The following is a 21,015-nucleotide window of genomic DNA, read 5'->3' as shown; positions in this document are numbered from 1 at the left end:
ATATAAAATTAAAATATATGACTATTATTATCGTATATTCAGGATATATTAAATTAAAAAGTTAATTGATATTTGTTACCTGTTTTACAATTATCCAAAAATGTGGAACATTTTGGATTATGTTCTTTGTTTTTAACGGAAAATCGGAGCAGTTTAACCTTTTTAATTATGGATAGAAACATTCTTTATATTATGGATTGTACCATTAATCCATTACAATTAGCATTGTAATAAATATTTTATTTTATATACATAAAAAAAACTATGTCAACTAATAACTACTAACACAAATCTCAAAAACCTTGCAATCAATCTATTTCACATTTTGGGTGTGCATTAATAAGTGTTTGATCTATGACATGACATAGTTTTGAAGTCATAATATTCTTTAATAACAACAATACTGGTCAAACTTAGGTCATTTTCTACCATGTTTGTACAACAAATTCTAACCTAACCTAACCTAACCTAACCTAACCTAACCTAACCTAACCTAACCTAACCTAACCTAACCTAACACATACATCTGTGACATCGAGATTAATTTCTATTTATATTTGATTATGTACTAATGATTAATCAAAACTACTATTGTGTATCGTATTTATTATATTTGTTTATATGATAAAATGTGATTGGTTAACAATAAACTATATGACATAAATAAAAAGTTTAAACTGTATACATTATTGTATTTTTAATATATATTACTGTATTATACGAATTTTTGGGTGGTATTTAAACTTTTAAACAATATATCAAATATACTATTTGAATTATTTATTACATTAATTAATTTACAATATATTTCATGTATCTTGATGAACAAAAATAAACAATATAAAATAAAGAATATAAAAAAATATTACTAAACCAATGAAAAATCAACATTACTTATTCCAAAATATTTTCAAAACATCTATGGCTTATGAGACTGTAGTTTTTTAATTCAAAATAGTTTATTTTTATTGGAACATTTTATTTAGTGAATCCAACATCCAACCTCACTAAAATGTAAGATTCCTCCTTTTTAATACAATAGCAATTATATTTTATAATTTTGTATTTATATATATTGTTTCATTTTAGTTGTTATTTATAGAATTATTTTGTATTATGTTACATTTAAGTTGTTATTTATATGTATTTTACAATATATTTTGTTCAAAAACACATTTAATATTAATATTTTATTTTGTTTAATATATTATTATTTTTGAATTTATCTGTTTATTTTAATTATACATTTAACTTTTAATACGAATACGATATGGTAAAAACTATCGTATGATAGTGTATAATTCTTAATTACCAACATATAATATGATAATGGAGTAAAATACCTTTAGAATAAATATATTAGAATTAGGACAACAATTATTATACGAATTAAACAATAAGAACTGTAACTATAAAAAAGTTTTTGATATTAATATTCGATTCAAAATACATAACGTGAACAAGCAATATTCTTAATTTGTCAAATTTAATGATGCGAATCTGTTGCAATAACACACTCGCCGCAAGCGAATATAGCCTTTGAAGGATGCAGATCTGACGCCGACCGTATATACATGAGATCTCAAATGCGGTCCGGTTCCATACAAAAAAATTTGCGCACGAACTGAATGTTTATTTGATTTTGTGGCGGAAGCGCACAAAGTGCGATTCCTTTTCTAGTAACTGCCGCTCTTAAAAACATTTTAAGTTGCGCATATAATTCATTGACAACTATTGTCAAACAGTTTGTTCAAAGTAGTACTTACAATCCCTTAAATATATACCGTCAAAATTAATCTCTATTTATATTTGTTTATTAAATTTAGGTCAAGTTGCATTACGAATGATTTCAGAACTACTATTGACTAGAATCCACATGATTAATAGTTGGCAACACTTAATTACTAGCAACCGGGCTCCCGAAATATAAACCTTAAATAACGGGGCGCTCTACCTTTCGCGCGTTAATTTTGAATGGGAACACGAGAACTTCGGGCGCGTACGGGTACACTTCGCCTTTACTCGGATGATACTTTATTCGAATGATATGACACCATTGTAAGGTATAATTTTCGGATTAATGAATTTCTTTAAAAGTAGCCGATTAGTAAGTAGTAAAAAATTGAAATTTTACTACTAATAATATAATAATGAAAAAAACATAAGAATATTTATTATAAAGTTTGAATTCATTGATGTTGCAAAATTTATTATAATATAATAATATTTATTATTTATAATATTCGATGCGCAACTCAGAATATTCATAATTGGCGGTTATGTAGAGTGATTCTCTAATTAAATTCGTATAGCCCGTCTCAGCTGCACGTTCCTCCATGAGCATGCGCATAAGTTACCGGCACGCACATATGACCATCACGAATGCTCTCGGATAATTCCGTTTCGGGCATCCGGCATTTCGAGTATTCGACAATTCGAGTATACGCTATATAACCGTTCCGATTCAGAAACCGAACCGTGCCGAATCCAAAGATGACGAACGTGTCTAACGAAAATAACAAGTTCATATCCCGACTTAATCGGATCACTTGACATTTGTTTTGGGACAGAAAGTATGGTTATGACGCTGGATTTATAAACTTGACGTTGGCGTTTACGTCCGCGCCCGCGCCGGCGTTCAACGTTTTTTTTTTTTTTTTATTGGGTCAAAGAGGGGAAAATCTGCAAGACGCCTTCTGGTGGAGGTCGAAGGCAGTGTCGGACTAACCGACTAAAAACAAAACCCCTCTCCGGGCACCCAAAGATCATGGCCTAAGTGTATAAGTACATAGGTTTAGGAAAATAGATAGAAGGAAAAATTAAAGAGGTTTGCAGCTAACCGCCACATACTAAAGAAAAGATGTCCCAAAGAGACGCAGGAGTGTTGAAAGATAGATCTCCGGAGAGTGAGGGCATGTTTGCGCCGCAGCTCCAAAAGAAAGGAAATGTTGTATTCGAAGCAGACTTGTCTGTTACGAACATAGTATGGGACACCAAGGGCCGACCTCACTAGCCTCATGTAGGTCCCTTGCAGGGACCTAATGAGCCAAGGGGCGGCGGTGCCCCATATAGGAAGAGCATAGGTGAAGAGAGAGTGGACTGTCACGTTAAAAACACGCAGCTTAACTGAAGAGGAAAGACGTTTAGAAAGGAAGAAAGATTTCAAAGCAACAAAAGCTGCTAGTGCTTTCCCCTTTACCAAAGCGACCTGGCGAGAGAAACTGAGTTTCTTGTCAAGTATGACACCCAGGTACTTGGCGCTGGGACTCCACTCAACTTGGTGATCATTGATATGGAATTTAGGTGGTAACCTTCATCGATTTTAGAAGAAGATAGCTTCGGATTTAGAAGGATTGATCTCCATCGAGAGTACCAACAGAGCAGTTTCGGCAGGAAGTTCCTAATATGGATCCCCGCATAAACTATACATATGTGGGAGCTAATTAAGGCAACGTCATCGGCATACATTGCCATAGTAACTCTAGGACAAGATGGTATGTCGCTACAATAGAGATTGAAGAGAGTAGGAGATAGTATCTGTTCTTATCAGCGTTCAACGTTAAACTAGTGTATTCCTATGAAAGCATTTATAAGACTGGATTAATAAACCTGACGTTGGCGTTCGCGTCCGCGCCGACAATGTAAAGGGGTGTATTCCTATGGAAGCATATATAAACGCGGATGGCGTCTGCGTCGGCGTTCGAGATGGTTCAAATCGAACTTTCTGCCCGGTGTTGTCGCAACGCGACAGCGAATCAGAATGCGTTATTGGATCACGTGACTTTTGTTTATATTTTTTATTATATATATTTTATAAACAAACCAAATTTGACAGATGACAGCGTGAACACGAACGCCAACGAACGGGTACTTTCGTAGCCAGCGCGAACGCTGGCACAAGAGCGGACGTGAACGCCAACGTCGAGTAAAAGAGGTTATTTGTTTTCGAATGTGCAATTTCTTCGTTTGTGAGTTGTTGAGTTCAATTTGAGTTTTAACTTGAGTTTACTTCAATTTATTTCATAAATATGGAAGGTGAAAGTAAGAAAAATACTTATATAGAGTATGTTTTGATGAATTGAAATTTAATTTTGTTTAGGTTTTAACTTATCTCATTTAATTGCACAAATACAACTTTATCCATACTTGTACGATACGACAGACAAACGGTACAAGGACGCCAAATTGAAAAATAGAACGTGGAGGGAAATTGCCCGAACTCTACATTCTACAGGTTTGTATATTAGTTTCAGAAAACCTTTAACATATAATATAAAATTAAATTTTTAAGCCTTAATATGTCAAAAGAGTTGGAAGAGCCTGAGGGACAGATTCGTCAAAAAACGAAAAGCAATAGCGTCAGGATCTGATGCTGGTTCTAACTGGGAATATTATCAAGAAATGTTGTTTTACGAGAGCTACTCAAAGCCCAGAATGTGAGTTACACACAAGCCTAGCTTATAGTACCAAGTGTTATTTTGTTTTGTTTTCAGAACATATGGAAATATTTGGAAAGAGCAAACTGACAGCATATCATCATCTGATGTATCTGGGTGGTCCTCAATAGATGTAGTGTCACCCACAGGTAGTTGATAGTTTAATAAATATTGACTAGTGGAAATTATATTGACAATATTTGTTTATTTAGGTTTGTCAGAAGATGAAAAGTATGCAATTCCTGACTCCATAAGAGAGGACAGTCCTGGATCTGGGAGAGAAGACACTCCTAGATCTGCAATAGAGGAGACACAAAGTACTGCTAAATATACTATATGGATTTTAATAGATATTAAATAATATAATTTTTTGTAGAGAGAAAACGAAAACAAAGCGATGAAACTTCCGACTTAATTGATATGACGAAACAAATTTATGAGAAGCTAGTTGAAAGACTGGAACCAAATGCAAATTCAAAATTTGCAGAATTTGTAGCTTTAAGATTAAACCAGATGCCAGAAGAGGAAGCCAAGGAAAAGAGAAAACAAATTATGATGATAATTGAAAATTAAATATACCAATATTTTTATACAGTTTTTTAATTGAATACATAACAAATATAATTATAATAATTTCCCATTTAAAATTCCTAAACAATTAGGAAATTTTAAACATTCATTGAATCCATAAGCAATATTTTTCCATTCCTCCTCAGTGTCTAGACTTTTTAAATATATTTAACACAATTTATTCCAAAGAACTTCACACCTTTCTTTGTGTGTGTTCAACATGGAAATTACAAGCCAAAGTCTGTATCCAGTTCCTTGGAACAATTAATCTTTATTCAGTTGAAATTACATCATATTTGCTTCTGTATCTAATATATGAAAAGCGCTTTTGATCATTCTTGTATGGTTAAAAAAATGCTCATCATCTTTGTTTTCCAATTCTTGCTAATAAAAAAATCCCCCTATTAACAAATCTTACTTTAAATCTTCCCACCCATGTGTTTTAATTAATTCCGTTAAGCAAAGCGTTTCTCCTTAGTAAATTTAAATCCATATTTGAAGTACAGAATACATTTTGCAAACAATTTGTAGTAATATTGATAAATTGACATTTTCGTGTTTGGTCTTGCAATATTTAACATTTATATTTAACATATATTTAATATTTTTAGTCTGTTGTTTGTAAACATTAAATATTTTTATTAAAACAACTAATAAATTTTATACCAGTGTTTATTTAATTATTTAAAATAATACATGATAACGAGCAACTAGAGACAGAGTCCTCAAAAAAGAATAAATATACACTGAGAGAACCGAATTGTTATACTAATAAAATCAAACTGCCTAACATTAAAAATAATGTAATTGACAACCTCCATTAAAAATTTATAATTAAAATAAATTGTGAAAAAATATGCATAATATTAATAAAAAAAAGTAGTAAGTCAGAAACTAACGGAACAGCTGTCGAAAGTAAGCTAGAAACAAATCTAACGTCGTCCCCTTGTAGCAATGGACCACCCTTCTTCTGTCTCTTGCTGTGGCTGTTCACGTGCTAAAATAATCCAAAACATTTATTAAAATCATAATCTTGTACATATCGTTTAAATCAACTTACGTTTCTCCCTGGGTGGAGCTGGTTTTCTATCCTCGGTGTTCCTTCTAATCGGTTCGTCCCTTCTACCTGCGTCTTTCGATCGCCACGGTTCGCCTCCTTCGCGTGGTCCCCTGGACGGCGGAGGCCCTCGTTTCGGTGGGCCATCATCGTCCATCCTCTTCGATCTCCAACCGCCTTCATCACCACCTCTGCGATCCCTGTCGTCACCGCCCCTTCGGAATTTGTCGTCGCCGTACCTGCGGTCTCTGTTGTCGTCACCGTATCTGCGATCATCGCGATCTCCTCTGCGATCATCGCGATCACCTCTGCGGTCATCGCGATCACCTCTGCGATCATCGCGATCTCCCCTACGATCGTCACGATCTCCCCTGCGATCGTCACGATCTCCCCTACGATCATCGCGATCTCCTCTACGATCGTCACGGTCCCTACGATCGTCACGGTCGTCACGGTCTCTGCGATGGTCCAGGTCTTTGCCGCCGTCACGGTCGCCCCTATAAAAATACATAAGATTTAAAGAAAAATAATAACGGAGGTTGAAAGTAAGTTGAATAAATAATGAAAATTAGTACATTATCATGTATGGGTTGGGAGCGTAAATCCAAGGCCTCAGCCCAGACTGCCGAACTAAGCAATGACTGCTGATTGTTTTCAAAACTTTTCTTTTAATCAAAGACAGGATTATGAATACAAGAAATTGAGGTTAAATTGACGTTTGCCGTGTTTCCTACTTTATCAACAGTTACGTCAATATTATACGTTTGAGGGTAAAGCAATTTACCTTGAGTCACCATGTCTCCATGCACTACCGCTCTCCATATTGCTGCGGAACTTAGGTTTCCATGCTTCAGGTTTCTTGGGCGGTTCATCACCACCCACCTTCTCGCTACGCCAAGACGATCTGTCGTCCTTCCTTTCGGGGGCACCACCTCTCCATGAGTCGGCGTCTTTCGGTTTGCCCTTTCCGAGCGCCGCCTCACGTTCTTCCTGCAGTTTGCGTTCGATCTCCTCTTCGCGCTGTCGCTGCTTGGCCGACATGCGTTCGAGTCGCTCGCGTTCGTTACGCTCGTGCTCCTCTCTCTCGGCACGTTCCTTCTCCTCGCGGATGCGACGCGCTTCTTCTTCTTGCTTGCGACGCTCCTCCTCTTCTCTGCGCTGTTGTTCCACACGTTTCCTTTCCTCCTCTTCCTCCTTTTCCTTGTAGTAGCGGATGCGACGTTCTTCCTTGCGCTTGATCTTCCTCTCCAACAAACGCTTCGCCCTTTCCTCAGACAAGAGCTTCTCGTAATCCCTAAGCATGTCCTCGTACACGATGTTGCGTTCCTTCTTCAGCTTGGCTAGGAACTCGTCCTTGTCGGGCTTCATCCTCGCCAATCTGTTGCGTGTAGCCACCGCCAGCTTACGTTCCTCCACTGCGGCTTGTATGCGCTCGTTCTCTTGTTGCTCCCAGAACGCCTGATCCTGCAGCTGACGTTCCTTCATGTGCGCCTGCACGAGCGGTATTTCCTCCAAACGTTTGGCACGTTCGAAGTAGTCGACCTTCTTCTCTTGGGACTTGAGTTTGGCCTGCAATTCCCTACGCTCCTTCTGCAATTCCTCCGCCTCCTTGGCGGCGATCTGATCGGCGTCCATCTTTTTGATCTCCTCCTCGTTGAGCTTGTTCAACATCTTCTGACCGTGGCCGGTCTGGGAGATCTGCTGCAGTTTCTCCTTCAAGTGGCGATCCTTGATCTGCTTGATTTCTATGGCGGCACGTTTCTTCTCCCGCTCTTCGCGTTCTTGTTCCAGACGTTTTTGCTCGGCCAACAAATGTTGCCTGTGCATCTCCTCGAGTTTCCTCTGTTCCTCCTCTTCGCGTACGGTGTTCAACCTCTCGATGTACTCCTTGCGATCCTCGATGATCTTGTGACGTTGCAAAATCTTTTGGTGCTCCTTAACCTTGTTTTCGTGGTAATTCTGCACCATGGCGCTGCGCAACTTTTCTCTTTCCTGCTTCTTCTTGCTGGGATTGATGACGGCTATCGCCTGGTTCAGCACGGTGGACATATTGACCAATTGGTTGCGAATTTGTTCGCTGGGCATGACCTGTAGGGTGGGACCTTCCGGCTTGTCCTCGCGTTGGCTCTCGCTCAGATCCATGCCGAAATGGATGCAGCGTTTGCCGTGGTCGATGCGAATCTGCATGTCGTTGTGACGAACGCAGTCGACCAGCAAACGTTCCAAATGGAACGGGGTCGTGAACTTGGCCAGCTGTAGGAGCCGGGCGAACTCGATGGTTTGGTAAACCTGAGCGATTTGCCTGACCAATCTGACGAGAGTGACGTCTTGGAGGGCTGGGATGTATTGTTGGAGGGAGATGTCTTCAGATTCTAGGTTCTGAATGACGTCGTGGACACGATTACATAAATCGAGAGGATTGAATTCAACCTCGAGACGATTGTAGAGGTCCTGGAGCTGGGGCGTGGCTAAATTGATGACGTTCACGCGAACCAAGTCCTTAAGCAAGCTTTGTCTGGTTGGGGGTTGGTAGAGACCGAGCAGGACGGCCAAACGTTGTGCCTTTTCCAACGGGGATTTGTCGGTTTCGATGAAACGATCGAATTCAGGATGGGCTGAGGGTAGAGGTATGGCCAGAGTGGCGATCAACACTCTACACGCCATACGCTGCAGTTCCTCTTGTGTGATGTTCTTCTTCATCTCCTTGGAGAGCTGCAACAGTTTGAAAAGGGCGGCGGCATGGAACAAGTAATTGCCGGCCTTCCAAAAGACCATAGCCAGTTTCTGATAGTAATTAGCCATGGTCTTGGGTACTGGCGGCCTCTTCGACAGGTTCATCAAATTGTGGATGTCCTCGATCGCCTTGTACGCCTCCTGCCATAGTTCCATTTGTATCGCGAAGTCGAGCTGGTGCAGTCTCGTTTCGAGATTTAGTTGTTGCGTCTCCAGCTTGGCCATCGACACGTTGGCGACTTGCGTTGGCAACTTGCAGATGTCGTCCAAGTGTTTGCGCAGCTTGTCGCATAACTTGCGGAATTCTGTTTTGCGGTTGTACTTGAGACAGAACTGGAAGGCCATGCGGGCGATGTCGTGGTACAAGTTCTCGACGTGGGCGTTCGTACGCAACAGTTCGAGACATTGGCAGTATGATTCCCACAGGAACTTCACCCATGGCGTCAGGATGGTGCGGTCAGAACGATCCTGGGCGTCTTCTCCGGATACGGCACTGTTGATCAAAGCATTTTATTTATATTTAAATAATATACTAATTGAATGAATGAATAATAATATAATTTTTGAAAACAATTCTATTTGGTAGAAATCTTAAACTGCGCATGCGCAGTAGATTTATTTGATTATCAAAAACTATATTTATTTACCTTAATAATATACTCTCTGGAGTAGCTAAATTATCAAGATCATCAATATCCACAACAGCCTGAGCAGACTGTTCCCTGGCATTCTCCGTCTTCTCTTCTGCCATCCTCAAATACCCTCTTATGACATTTTCTAACGAGCCAACATTCACCGATTGGAACATGTTCCTGTATTGGAACAGACCCTCCTTGGCGATGTGCGATTTCTTCAGTTCCACGCACAGATCCAGATAGCGGAACATGATCGGTTCCAAAACCGATTCCGACCAGTTGTATGCCCATTTTTTGTTGCGGAATACTTCCTGAAGGGTGTCTAAAGCTCTGGCCGGCTTTCCGACCTCGATAAATTCTACAAACACAACGAACAATTAGCATCTCACCCGCCACCGAAACGTCCAGCATGGTTTCGGACACCATATGCAATAGCACCGGTCACACTCACCGTTGGCACGTTTTAATGCGTTCTCAGGTCTTTGCCCGTATCGAGCCATGATTGTATCTTATCAGAACTGTTTTGCACTTTACATTTAACGAAACAAGGGTACTATTTGGCCGTTAATGAGGGTACTTTTTGAGGAAATGTCAAAACAATTCCGCAAATAGTGCACCAATATGGCCACGGGAAACTGAAAGGACTTGTTCGTGAGTGACATTCGTCGATATCCTGCCAGCGCCAAATTTAAAATTGTCAAACAACTTTCACTTTAGTGGCTTGTCATATTAATTAGCATATTAACTTGACACATACAACGGCGATTAACATTGTATTTTAATTAAATATTATTTGATGGAAGAAAAATTTGTTAATTACATCGTGGTGCCCTCTATTGTCAGATAAATAAAGCACGAATACTTTCATTACAGTTTTCTGTAATTAATTTGCGCATTATATATAATTCTAATAATTTAAATCTGCATTTTTAATAATTTATATAAATTTTTACTTAAAATTACAAAATTTTATATTTATATAAATTTGATAAAAAAAAAGTTGATGTGAAATATTTATATAAATGATGATGGATATTTTTATTTTTGTTTTATTTTTTCACCAGAATTTACTTTTAATATAGTATTCCTAGAAGATAAAATAACAGAAAGAACGTGAATTTATATTTAAAAAATTGGATTTACTAGTTAAATTAAATGCCAATTTGGCCTTTTGCTTATTACAATTGTTTAATAACAGATTGTAAAGAACCTGTATGATACACTGTAATATAAATTGTTGTTCATTATTATGAAAGAGAAATAATTAAAAATTGCAAACTTTACAAATAAATAAATCAATCGTGATTTTAGTTTTATTATTTGTTTAAATTTCAATCATTTAAAAATGACGAATATTAGTATATATAAATATAAAAAATAACATTAGTAAGTTATTATTGTTTTAACAGTTCACTTTAAATAAAATAGTTATTTTTATGACATTATTATTTAATTATTTTATTTTATTTAGTACTGTATATTAGTTATTATAAATATTTTCCTCTTTTTGAAAAAAAAACTATTTTATATTCTAAATCAGAAAACAAAAATTAATAAAACAAGATTTATGTGAATAAATTCCAATTAACAATTTCCTGCTGAGGCGATAAAACATCTATTTTAGGAAACTCGAACCAAACCCATCAATTTTTTATTTATCCGGATTCATTAGAAGAATATGTCCATGACATTTGAAAGTATGCAACATACCATAATGAAAGTTTAATTCGTGGAAACATTAAATACTAATTGACGCTTTCCAGTTTGTCACCTCTAATTGAACACTACTTATATTTACACACCTACCTGTTGTATCTCCGTATATTTGTGGCAGACGTTTTGTTATTAAATCAGTACATTAATTAATAAACAGACTCACGAGACCATTTTCCCACACATATGACCAATGTATTCATTTTCCTACGCATTGTCTGCGAACGCAAGAAAACAACGTAATACTTATATCGTTTGTTTATTCATATAAAAAAATATCTTAAATAAGTAAAACCTTAGACTAACCGATAATAAATAAATTTATACAATATCGAAGCGTTAATTTACAAGCAATTCGATGAATCAGTACAGCATTATCGCTCCATTCGCTTTTTCCTCCAACACCGGAATGACAGTCTCCACTTCTTTATCGCTGTTCGCGATGTAAATTATTATTATATCTACAAACACCGCAACTGCCGCTCCCACCGAAAACCTGCAAATGATTTAACAGGATTGATAATTAATTTTTTATATGCTAAAAGTTTATATTTACCAAAACGAGTACCCCAACTCGGCCATTCCCTCCGACGTCCACTCGTTATCCTTGTCCTCTCTGGACAGAACGTTGTATTGGATCCTAACGTAGAACTGGGCCACCCAAAAACCGATCGCGCCCAAATCTGCAAGAACTACAACGAAAATAATTAGCGGCACAATAAACGGGAGTTGTCACGGTTATAATTAGTTGGTGTTCACACTTTCTTATCCGATGTGCAGATTTTGCGATAACATAAATGTGTCGCCTTTAATTGCCGGTACAGTAAGTAAATGGTGACATAAACAAAGTTTTTTGTGTGCCACTACATGGTAACAACGAATCGAATCCTTGGTCCAATGGACAATTTGTTCAGGCAACAGTCTCGACCGAGCGAAAGGTCAGCGCACAGAAATGCAACAATCCGATGTGAAATTGCGTAATCGAAACAAAATAAAACGAACCGAACAATGGCAACAATGAGGATGTAATTTATGAATTTTATTATTTATAAGAATAACTGTTCGACCACTCGAACTCGCAATCGACGCTTTCTCCGCTTGCATAACGTTGAAAGACAATTCTTACAGGCCAAGAAATTCCAGAGGTATAGTCCCGAGATTCCGGTCAGGCATCTGGACGTGGTGGTTGCGGTGTTGATGGCGGCGAACACGGCGGCGAATATGGTGAACAGGAGGGTGACGCAGATGCAGGCCACCGTTCCCAACCAGAATCCGTACATCAGGAACTCCGGCTCGTACCTCAACAGATGCACCACTGAAAATGATAACAATTCAATACTGAGACTCCCAGTCAGTACATCTCATTCAATGGATATTCCATTGATTGACCATATTTTTCATACAACATCCAATCAGTTTTTAATATCGACTTGATATTGTATGGACAAATATCCATATTTTGTATATACATTAAAAAAATCTTCTAAATTTTGTTTGAATCTTATGTTATAGTAATATTACATTTAGGTTCCATAAAAAATACTAATTACCGACAGTTAAATAAGGAAGGGACAATATTATGATATAGGGCTGTTTCAATCAATATGATTTTGGTCTGTTGGTCCATATTACTGTAAAAATTATACATTAAAGGACCATATGCTACTTTTAGTGGAGGATTGTTGTGTCAACGGGACAAGGATACCAAGTATGCTTCCAAGTACATAAAAGACTTGTTTAAACAAGAAAAAGTACAAGTTTAAGGCCTTTACAATCACTGAATCTAAACCTTATAGAATCTTATCTTTAGTATGATTTAGAAAGGAATATACGGCAGCACACAATAAAAAATAAGACAGAAGTACTGAAAAGGCTTCAAATGGAATGGCAAAAAATATCTCCAGAATTAACGAGAAAATTAGTTGACATCATGAACAAATGGTGTGCAGCAATCATACAAGCTGATGGTTATGCGACAAAATATTAATGTTTCTATTTTTTTTTTTTTGGTTTATTATTCGAAAATTAAATTATTTATTAAGATTTTCAAACTTATGTCCAAATAAAAAAGTTTAATTTTGTATAAAATTCTATTTTATTTTGAGATATCTTTACAATTACTTATTACATACTTATTTATAATGAACAAACAAACGAAAAAAACAATTATCAAAACCGAAAAACAATGTAAAAATTGATCATACATCGTTATCAGTTTGGCAATAAAACAGACCTCAAAAACATCTACAATGCCTATTAAAATGTTTAATAAAAAACGTGCCTGATTATTTACAGGAATTAAAAACATGCATTAAATTTATTTACCAGAATATTCTTTAATTCATTAACATTATGTAGAGTGCAATTTGTTTTATATTATTATTAACTTATATTTTTAAATATTTTTTATATATGTATTTTTAAGTATTTAGTTTAGATCCTATATTTTATTTATGTGATTTTCACATGGGAGTGAATTTTATAAAAGAAGTACCACACGTTGTCCGTCTCAAAATCTTTAGTGTCAAGAACCATTCAAATATTTTCAATTCATAGCCGAGAAATGAATTTTAAAAGAGGTTTGCCAGATAGAGAAACATCAAACAGAGTCGATAAAAAAACAAAATTGTTTATGGAATGGTTAAAGAACAACAAAAGATTGGCCAATCATCCGACTTAGCCCCCATCGAAAATGTATGAGAGATTATCGAAAAGATGATTTGCGGTAAAAAAATGATGATCTTTTCAAAGAGGTTCAACCTATTTAGGAAAATATCGATGATATACAACGTGCAAAAAAAGATCTATATGTAACTGTATGTAAACTTTATTCCAATTTTCTTTTTTTTGAAAAATATTGACCTATTATAGAATAATAATTGATTAAAAAATATTAAAACAGAATCCAATAACGGGTCGGACCGTCGTGGCATCGATCTAACGAGATTATCGACATTTTCATGTGGTATCTCATCCCACACGAACTGAATCCGACGTCTCAGTTCATTAAGAGTCGGTGGAGAGCGGTGTAAATTCCTCAAGCGTCGTCCCATCATTATCGATTAGGGAAATGTCTGAAGATCTGGGTGGCCAAGGCAGTAAATTCACATGGGAGGCTTCCAGGAAGTTTAGTGTATCCCTGGCAATATGTGAACGGGCATTATCTTGCTGAAAAATTAGTCTGAGATCTCTTCTTATGTAGGTATGAAAATAAGGTTTCGAAACGTCATCCACGTATCGCTGGGATGTCATGTTGCCACTAATAAAAACTGAAGGTAACCTGCGTCCCATATCATTAAACCCATAGTGTTATGAATATGACTCTCCACAACAAAGAGGGGGTCACCTCTTTCTCTACGTCGCCCTCTTACTAATACATGACCATCGTACATCCCCAAATAGAAGCGTGATTTATCACTGGACACAATGTGATTGAATTCCTTATCCAACTGTTGACGTTCCATACAGCAGTCACTACGTTGACGCCAATGGTTTGTTGGCCTTTGGTCCTATGATAAATTCGTAGGCCAAAAGGCCTTATTTACCCTGTCATTTAGGGCCAATAATCTATGATGACTGTCTTGTGGTTATGTGGTAACTCTGGGTCTTCCGAAACCTCTTACTCTACCTCTTCTGCCCTCTTCACTCCATGACTGTCAACATTATATTACAATACTCACATTTCTATTCAAACGTCACACTATTTCTGCCTTATCCAGGCCCACTATTCTATATCCGTCAAATTCGCTTAATTGGCTAAAATTATTTCTTCTTCGTACTCTAGGCATGTTAAACATTGAGTATAAATTATTAAATAAAACAAATTGTGACAAAAACGTGACGCTTGTTTAAAATACCTTAAAGATAGGTAGAAAAAGAATAAAAAAATCGGCTATACGTTGTAATAATATCTGAATGCGATCTGGGTATTTATACAGGGTAATGGTATCTATACCAAAACGATGTCATCCATCAAAATTCATTAAAAATCAAAAATTAAGGGTATTGGAAGAAATATTAAATTTATATGTTAATTAATAAATTTATTTGTTCAATTCGAGTAGCTCAACAGAAAAATTAAAAGTTTATGCAAATATGGGGTCTAAGTAAACGACATGTTTATTGTCGAGAGTGATTAACGATTATTTTTATAGATGTTTTAATTATGATCAATATTTTATAAATATTTTATTACTCATCTATTAGATATAAACAAGATACACTTGTAAGTCCAATTTATATACACAAGATGTACAAGAGATATTATGTGTACACATTAGTAATACATATGTAGCCTGGGTTTCTAAAATCAATTTTCGTCGGGTGAAAGCCGATATTTGCTCAATTTCAACATTTGTTATGCTTTCGAAAACTGATAAAAAGCCGGGTTGTGTTCGGGCTTGTTATGTCATGAAAGTCTACAATTAAAATACCGGGCGTCTGGCTGTCTAATGACGGGTTAAGAAACTCGCATAATTACCGACTAATTCGGCTCCTCTCCGGCTATTTCATTGTTCAAAAACGAATCGAAAAATGCGCACGACTAATAAAAAAACGAGAGTTTTATTGTTTAAATTTCTGTACACGCTCGAATTACGTCAGTTTAAATAACGCATTGTTAAGTTTGAACAAGTGTTTTCGTGTCTGTGACACCCATACCAATTGGCGATCATCTTTCGAGCAATGAGATCACGGATAATTCGAGTCGGATTTAAAAACATAAACAACAGTCGGTGGACAATAAAATCGCGTTTGTTTAGTGAAAGTTGCAGATGCTGCTAATAAAAAGACAATCGCAACAGTTTAAATTCAATATTCGCACAGATGCGCTCACAATTAACGCTGCTTTCAATATGCTAATCTCGGTTAATTTTCAAACAATTCTGTTGTGGCAATTAAAACGTTATGATGTTTTTAGTTCAACAACCTAATTTGATGTGCCGTTTACGCAGTAAACAACCGCTCATTAATAAATTAAGCCATAATAAATGGCAATATCGGTAACATATTCATTAGACGAATTAAAATGTGATCAGTTACATTGCGGAATAATTCATCTTGTTTAATTATTGAAATTTATTCATTCAGCACCGGAAAATTGGATTTTTGAACCGTACGCACGAATTTCATTTGTTCATATCGCTTTTACTTCAGTTTTGTTATCGCAATGCATTTTGTTGGACAATTTGTTGGCAGCTATTTTTCACCTACGTATTTTTGGTTTAGGTTATTTTAGTATTTATGACCTAGTTATCTTTGCCAATAAAAATTATCGAAAAATAGACAACAAGTTCGTCAATTTTTAGTACTGAGAAAATGCACAAAAATTAAAATTAAACTTTTTGTTAAATATTTCATAGAAGGTTTGAATTTTAATTTTGCCCACATTTTTCTTGTCTTTTTCACACATCTTACTTAAGTACTGTGGTGGTCTGAAAAATAGCACAATATTTAAAATTAAACATTTTTTAAGATATTTCATAGAAGGCTCGAATCAATTTTCGTCCAGTCAGTATAAAAAATATATATTAATATTTTTCTTGTTCTTACTTTTAACATATACAGTGGTGGTCACATGAAAATACATTGAAATTCTTGAGGCTGGACAATACACTGGAGTACAGTGGTGGCCAAAAAAATAGCACAAAAATTAAAATTAACTATTTTGTAAGATATTTTACAAAAGGTTGAATTCAAATTTTACCCAGTCAGTATTTAAATTATATTTCAATCATTTTCTTTTTTTTGTTTTTCTTGTTACACATTTAATAAACGACGAAGTTATTATTTTTGACACATACAGTGGTGGCCATATTACAATACATTGAAAAACTCGAGACTATTCAAAACACTGGGCCAGAAAAATAAAACAAAATTTAAAATTTTATATATTTAAATCTTTTTTGTTACACATCTTATAAACGACGGAGTGAAATTGAAATTGAAATTCTCGAATCTGGGCAATACACTGGAGTACAGTGGTGGACAGAAAAATAGAAAACAATTTTAAATTAAACATTTTTCAAGATACTTCATAAAAGGTTAAATTCAAATTTTGCTCAGACAGAAAATATATTTCAATAATTTTTTTTTGTTTTTGTTTTTTTCTTAACGCATACAATGGTGGCCCCATAACAATATATTGAAATTCTCTAGACTGGATAATATATTAAAGTACATACTGTGGTGGTCTGAGAAATGGGACAAAATTTTAAATTAAACTTTTTGTAAGATTCATAGAAGGCTTGAATTCAAATTTTCCTTAGTCAATTTATAAAATATATTTCAATGTTTTTTTACTTTTTTGTTACATTTTTTAAACGACGGATTAATTACTTTTAACACATACAGTGGTGGCCACATAACAATGCATTGAAAAACTCGAGACTGGACAATACACTAGGGTACAGTGGTGACCAGAAAAATAGCACAGAATTTAAAATCAAACATTTTGTAAAATATTTCATATAAAGTTTAATTCAAATTTTTCCCAATCATTATATTAAATACATTTAAATCTTTTTTTGTTACACATCTTATAAACGACGGAATGAAATTAAAATTGAAATTCTCGAATCTGGACAATACACTGGAGTACAGTGGTGGACAGAAAAATAGAAAACAATTTTAAATTAAACTTTTTCCAAGATACTTCATAAAAGGTTGAATTCAAATTTTGCTCAGTCAGAAAATATATTTCAATATTTTTTTTTGCTTTTTTTCTTACACATCTTTTAAACAACGAGGTTATTACTTTTATCACATACAGTGGTGGCCACATAACTATATATTGAAATTCTCTAGACTAGATCATTTATTGAAATACTGTGGTGGTCTGAGAAATAGCACAAAATTTAAAATTAAACAGTTTGTAAAATTCATAGAAGGCTGGAATTCAAATTTTGCCAGTTTATAAAATATATTTCAATCGTTTTTTTTTTCTTTTTTTGTTACACATATTTAAAACGACGGATTTATTACGTTTAACACTTACAGTGGAGGCCACATAACAATACATTGAAAACCTCGAGACTGAACAATACACTGGGGTATAGTTATTACCAGAAAAATAAAACAAAATTTAAAATTTTGTAAGATATTTCATAGAAATTTGAATATAAATTTTACCCAGTCAGTACATAAAACTTTTTTTTTTGCTTTTTTGTAACACATCTTATAAACGACGGAGTTATTACTTTTAATGCATACAGTGGTGGACACAAAACAATACATTAAAATTCTCTAGACTGGACAATACATTAAAATTCTCTAGACTGAACAATACACTGGAGTACAGTGATGATCAAAAAAATAGCACAAAATTTAAAATTAAACATATTGTAATATATGGAATATGGAAGATTGAATTCAAATTTGGAGCAGTCAGCATATATATAAAATATATTTCAATCCTTTTTTTTGCTTTTTTTGTTACACAACTTCTAAAGGACAGAGTTATTACTTTTAACACAAACAAGTACAGTAGTACTCAGAAAAATAGCACATATTACTAATTTAAAGTTAAATAGGAAAAGCATAGATGAATGCAATTAAAATCTTATATATTTTATTTAAAATAATTACACTATATTCTTTCTATTCTCTATCCACTTAAATTAAATCTTAAACTAAATAAATGGGGGATGTGACTGTTCACAGAAATTCACTTTTGAAAAATATATATTTATTAAAAAATTTATACATAACTTGAATGAAAATTGTTAATATTTTATTGGATACCCTTTGTTCGTTATAACAAAGATTCACCGAAACATCGGCATTGGCCGTTTGAAGTTTTCAATTGTATTTAGATCCAGACTTTATGTTGGTAAATTGAGAATCCCAACATTTTTATCTTTTAATCAACTTTGAATAACCTTAGATGCTTCGTATCATTCGTTCATAAAAATCCATGTAATTGGTAAATTATCTTTGGTAAATGTAGTGTATCTGGGATCCAAACTTTTATTAGGAGGATAATGAATGTATTTTTTACCATCTGATCTTGTCTATTGAACATGGACTTCAAAATACCTCAATATTGTTTGAATATTCTTATCTGATACCAGTAGTTTCTTTACTGAAATATATCCTTGCAAGTTTTGTTCATTCAATTTAAGTCTGATTGTTATAATAGATCCTACAAATTCCTTTTTTATTTACCTAGAGGACAAGAAAGGATATCGGTTTCTGATTTTTCAGTTTTTCTGTCAATAAAAGGTGTTGTTTTTTTGTTAGGATATTTTCTTATTATAATTTCAATTGAGTGTGTTGTTTCTTATGTGTTAATAAGCACTGTAAACAATTTTTTAAAAACCTCATAAGTATTTAAAGATAAAAGCATTATTTAGACCTTGATGTATCAAGTTAATTACTATTTTCCCCTTCTCTGAAGACAAAGTTTCTTTCTTCTCACTGAAAGTGAATTTAATTAATAAAATAATATAAATCTTACTAAGAATAAATTCTAACCATGAAGAGTATTGTTAAATACATACATAAAATGTTAAAATGTAAATGTTGTGAATGTGCTATTTCTATGGCCAATTTTGTTTGATTTAAAATTTTGTTCTATTGTGTGGTGTCCACTGTATAACCTATTTATGTTTGTCAAAAAACACACAATAAATTCATCAATTTCTATATTACACATAACAAAAAATTGAAGTTCTCAAAACTGGACAATACACTAAAGTATGGAAAACAACTATAACAATCTAAAACGGTATTTTACTAAAATTGATTTGCCTGAATTAGGTTAAAGTTTAACGTTTTGTACCTGAAAACGTTTCGGTATATTTTTACGGTACCTAAATGAAAAAAAAAACTATAACAACAAACAATAATGGTGTATATTATCTTCATGATATCTTGATCTGATGAATGACCCAAGAATAGCCACAAACGTGACTTGATTGTTGTCGCATTGTTAAAAATTGGATCATGTTCCTGTTGGAATTTTTCGAACGGTACAAACAAAATTCATATTTAAATGCTTTCACTTAATTAATCTAATATTGTGCTAATTGTTTAATTAATGCAATCACTTAAATGAGTTTGGTGTATAATTAATTATTTTGCACAAAAAACTATTTAATTAAGCTTGGTTGTTTTCTGATGTTTCACTTTTTAATTGTGATTCTTTCATTGATTCAATCGACGTTCTTTAGTCGAGTGTTTTTTATCAAACACGAATAGTACAAACACAAGAATGTTGAGTCGCACCGAAGCACCAGAAAATGGTGAGTTATGAATAAATTCTTGGTTCATGACCGATAAAAAAAAAGAGAGTGAGCCCAGTTCTGATCTCATACGACCAACCCATTCACATTTATAACCTCGTTTCGTCCGAACTCACCGTCGATCTCGTATGTTCTCCATCCGTAGGCTACGTTCAGCTCCTTTTTCCCATCGAACAGGCCGAAATTGATTTTTCCGTCGCTCTCCATCGGATTCTTGAGCCGCTTCGCCTTCGCGTTGACCCACTGTTTCGTGCCCAAACTGGCGACAAGCAGTGCCATCGCGATGCACGAGCCGAAGAACGTCAGAAAAATCATACCGCGTTTGAACAAATTCATTTTTCAAGTTGTCCCACCGTCCGTTTACGACGTGAACATCGGACGGTTTTTTTTATTTCAACGCGGCGTCGGAAACTTAGTGAACCTGAAATCCTTCCTTACGTTGCATTAAAGTCTCCGGGCCGTTTGCGCGTCCTACATCACAACGACGGGCACCGAGGGTCCCATGCACCTGGACCCGAACGCACTGACAAATGTGGCAGACACAGAACCGAAAACGAAACGACAGAGAATATGGAACAGGTCGCGGAACGCGTACCACGTTGCTGTCCTCAGGGTACCACGGCCAGAAC

The 21,015-nt window shown here is 35.0% G+C and overlaps 3 protein-coding genes across 3 annotated transcripts; 1 reads left to right on the top strand and 2 right to left on the bottom strand.

Moving 5' to 3' along the window:
• The first annotated feature begins 3,253 nt into the window (after positions 1-3,253).
• On the top strand, positions 3,254-5,026 carry LOC109606174 (uncharacterized). The gene is made up of 6 exons (XM_020022739.2): positions 3,254-4,041; positions 4,100-4,234; positions 4,292-4,436; positions 4,494-4,585; positions 4,649-4,753; positions 4,813-5,026. Exons 1-6 carry the CDS (start codon positions 4,029-4,031, stop codon positions 5,007-5,009), a joined length of 687 nt encoding a protein of 228 aa, XP_019878298.1. The 5' UTR covers positions 3,254-4,028; the 3' UTR covers positions 5,010-5,026.
• A 634-nt stretch (positions 5,027-5,660) lies between these two features.
• On the bottom strand, positions 5,661-10,064 carry LOC109606175 (eukaryotic translation initiation factor 3 subunit A). The gene is made up of 5 exons (XM_020022740.2): positions 9,883-10,064; positions 9,444-9,789; positions 6,848-9,289; positions 6,067-6,560; positions 5,661-6,003 (listed from the first exon to the last, which is right to left on the bottom strand). Exons 1-5 carry the CDS (start codon positions 9,929-9,931, stop codon positions 5,939-5,941), a joined length of 3,396 nt encoding a protein of 1,131 aa, XP_019878299.2. The 5' UTR covers positions 9,932-10,064; the 3' UTR covers positions 5,661-5,938.
• A 1,322-nt stretch (positions 10,065-11,386) lies between these two features.
• LOC109606173 (uncharacterized) lies at positions 11,387-21,015 on the bottom strand. The gene is made up of 4 exons (XM_020022738.2): positions 20,503-21,015; positions 12,271-12,459; positions 11,701-11,836; positions 11,387-11,640 (listed from the first exon to the last, which is right to left on the bottom strand). Exons 1-4 carry the CDS (start codon positions 20,720-20,722, stop codon positions 11,508-11,510), a joined length of 678 nt encoding a protein of 225 aa, XP_019878297.1. The 5' UTR covers positions 20,723-21,015; the 3' UTR covers positions 11,387-11,507.

The sequence above is a fragment of the Aethina tumida genome, chromosome 5 (genome assembly GCF_024364675.1).
Source record: "Aethina tumida isolate Nest 87 chromosome 5, icAetTumi1.1, whole genome shotgun sequence".
In the NCBI taxonomy this organism is placed as follows: domain Eukaryota; kingdom Metazoa; phylum Arthropoda; class Insecta; order Coleoptera; family Nitidulidae; genus Aethina; species Aethina tumida.
Note: the sequence above shows the minus strand (reverse complement) of the source record. Positions and strands in the feature narration are given on the sequence as shown.

Bases quoted from the DNA above. Each gene is read 5' to 3' on its own strand.
- LOC109606174 (XM_020022739.2), top strand. The intron at 4,235-4,291 runs GTTTGTATATTA...TAAATTTTTAAG, and splicing joins CCGAACTCTACATTCTACAG to CCTTAATATGTCAAAAGAGT. The intron at 4,437-4,493 runs GTGAGTTACACA...TTTTGTTTTCAG, and splicing joins AGCTACTCAAAGCCCAGAAT to AACATATGGAAATATTTGGA.
- LOC109606175 (XM_020022740.2), bottom strand. From the start codon at position 9,931: ATGGCTCGATACGGGCAAAGACCTGAGAACGCATTAAAACGTGCCAAC. The intron at 9,790-9,882 runs GTGAGTGTGACC...TTGTGTTTGTAG, and splicing joins CGCATTAAAACGTGCCAACG to AATTTATCGAGGTCGGAAAG. The intron at 6,561-6,847 runs GTAAATTGCTTT...GTATTTTTATAG, and splicing joins TGGAGACATGGTGACTCAAG to GGGCGACCGTGACGGCGGCA.
- LOC109606173 (XM_020022738.2), bottom strand. From the start codon at position 20,722: ATGAATTTGTTCAAACGCGGTATGATTTTTCTGACGTTCTTCGGCTCG. The intron at 12,460-20,502 runs GTGAGTTCGGAC...TATCATTTTCAG, and splicing joins GAGAACATACGAGATCGACG to TGGTGCATCTGTTGAGGTAC. The intron at 11,641-11,700 runs GTAAATATAAAC...AATCATTTGCAG, and splicing joins GAGTTGGGGTACTCGTTTTG to GTTTTCGGTGGGAGCGGCAG.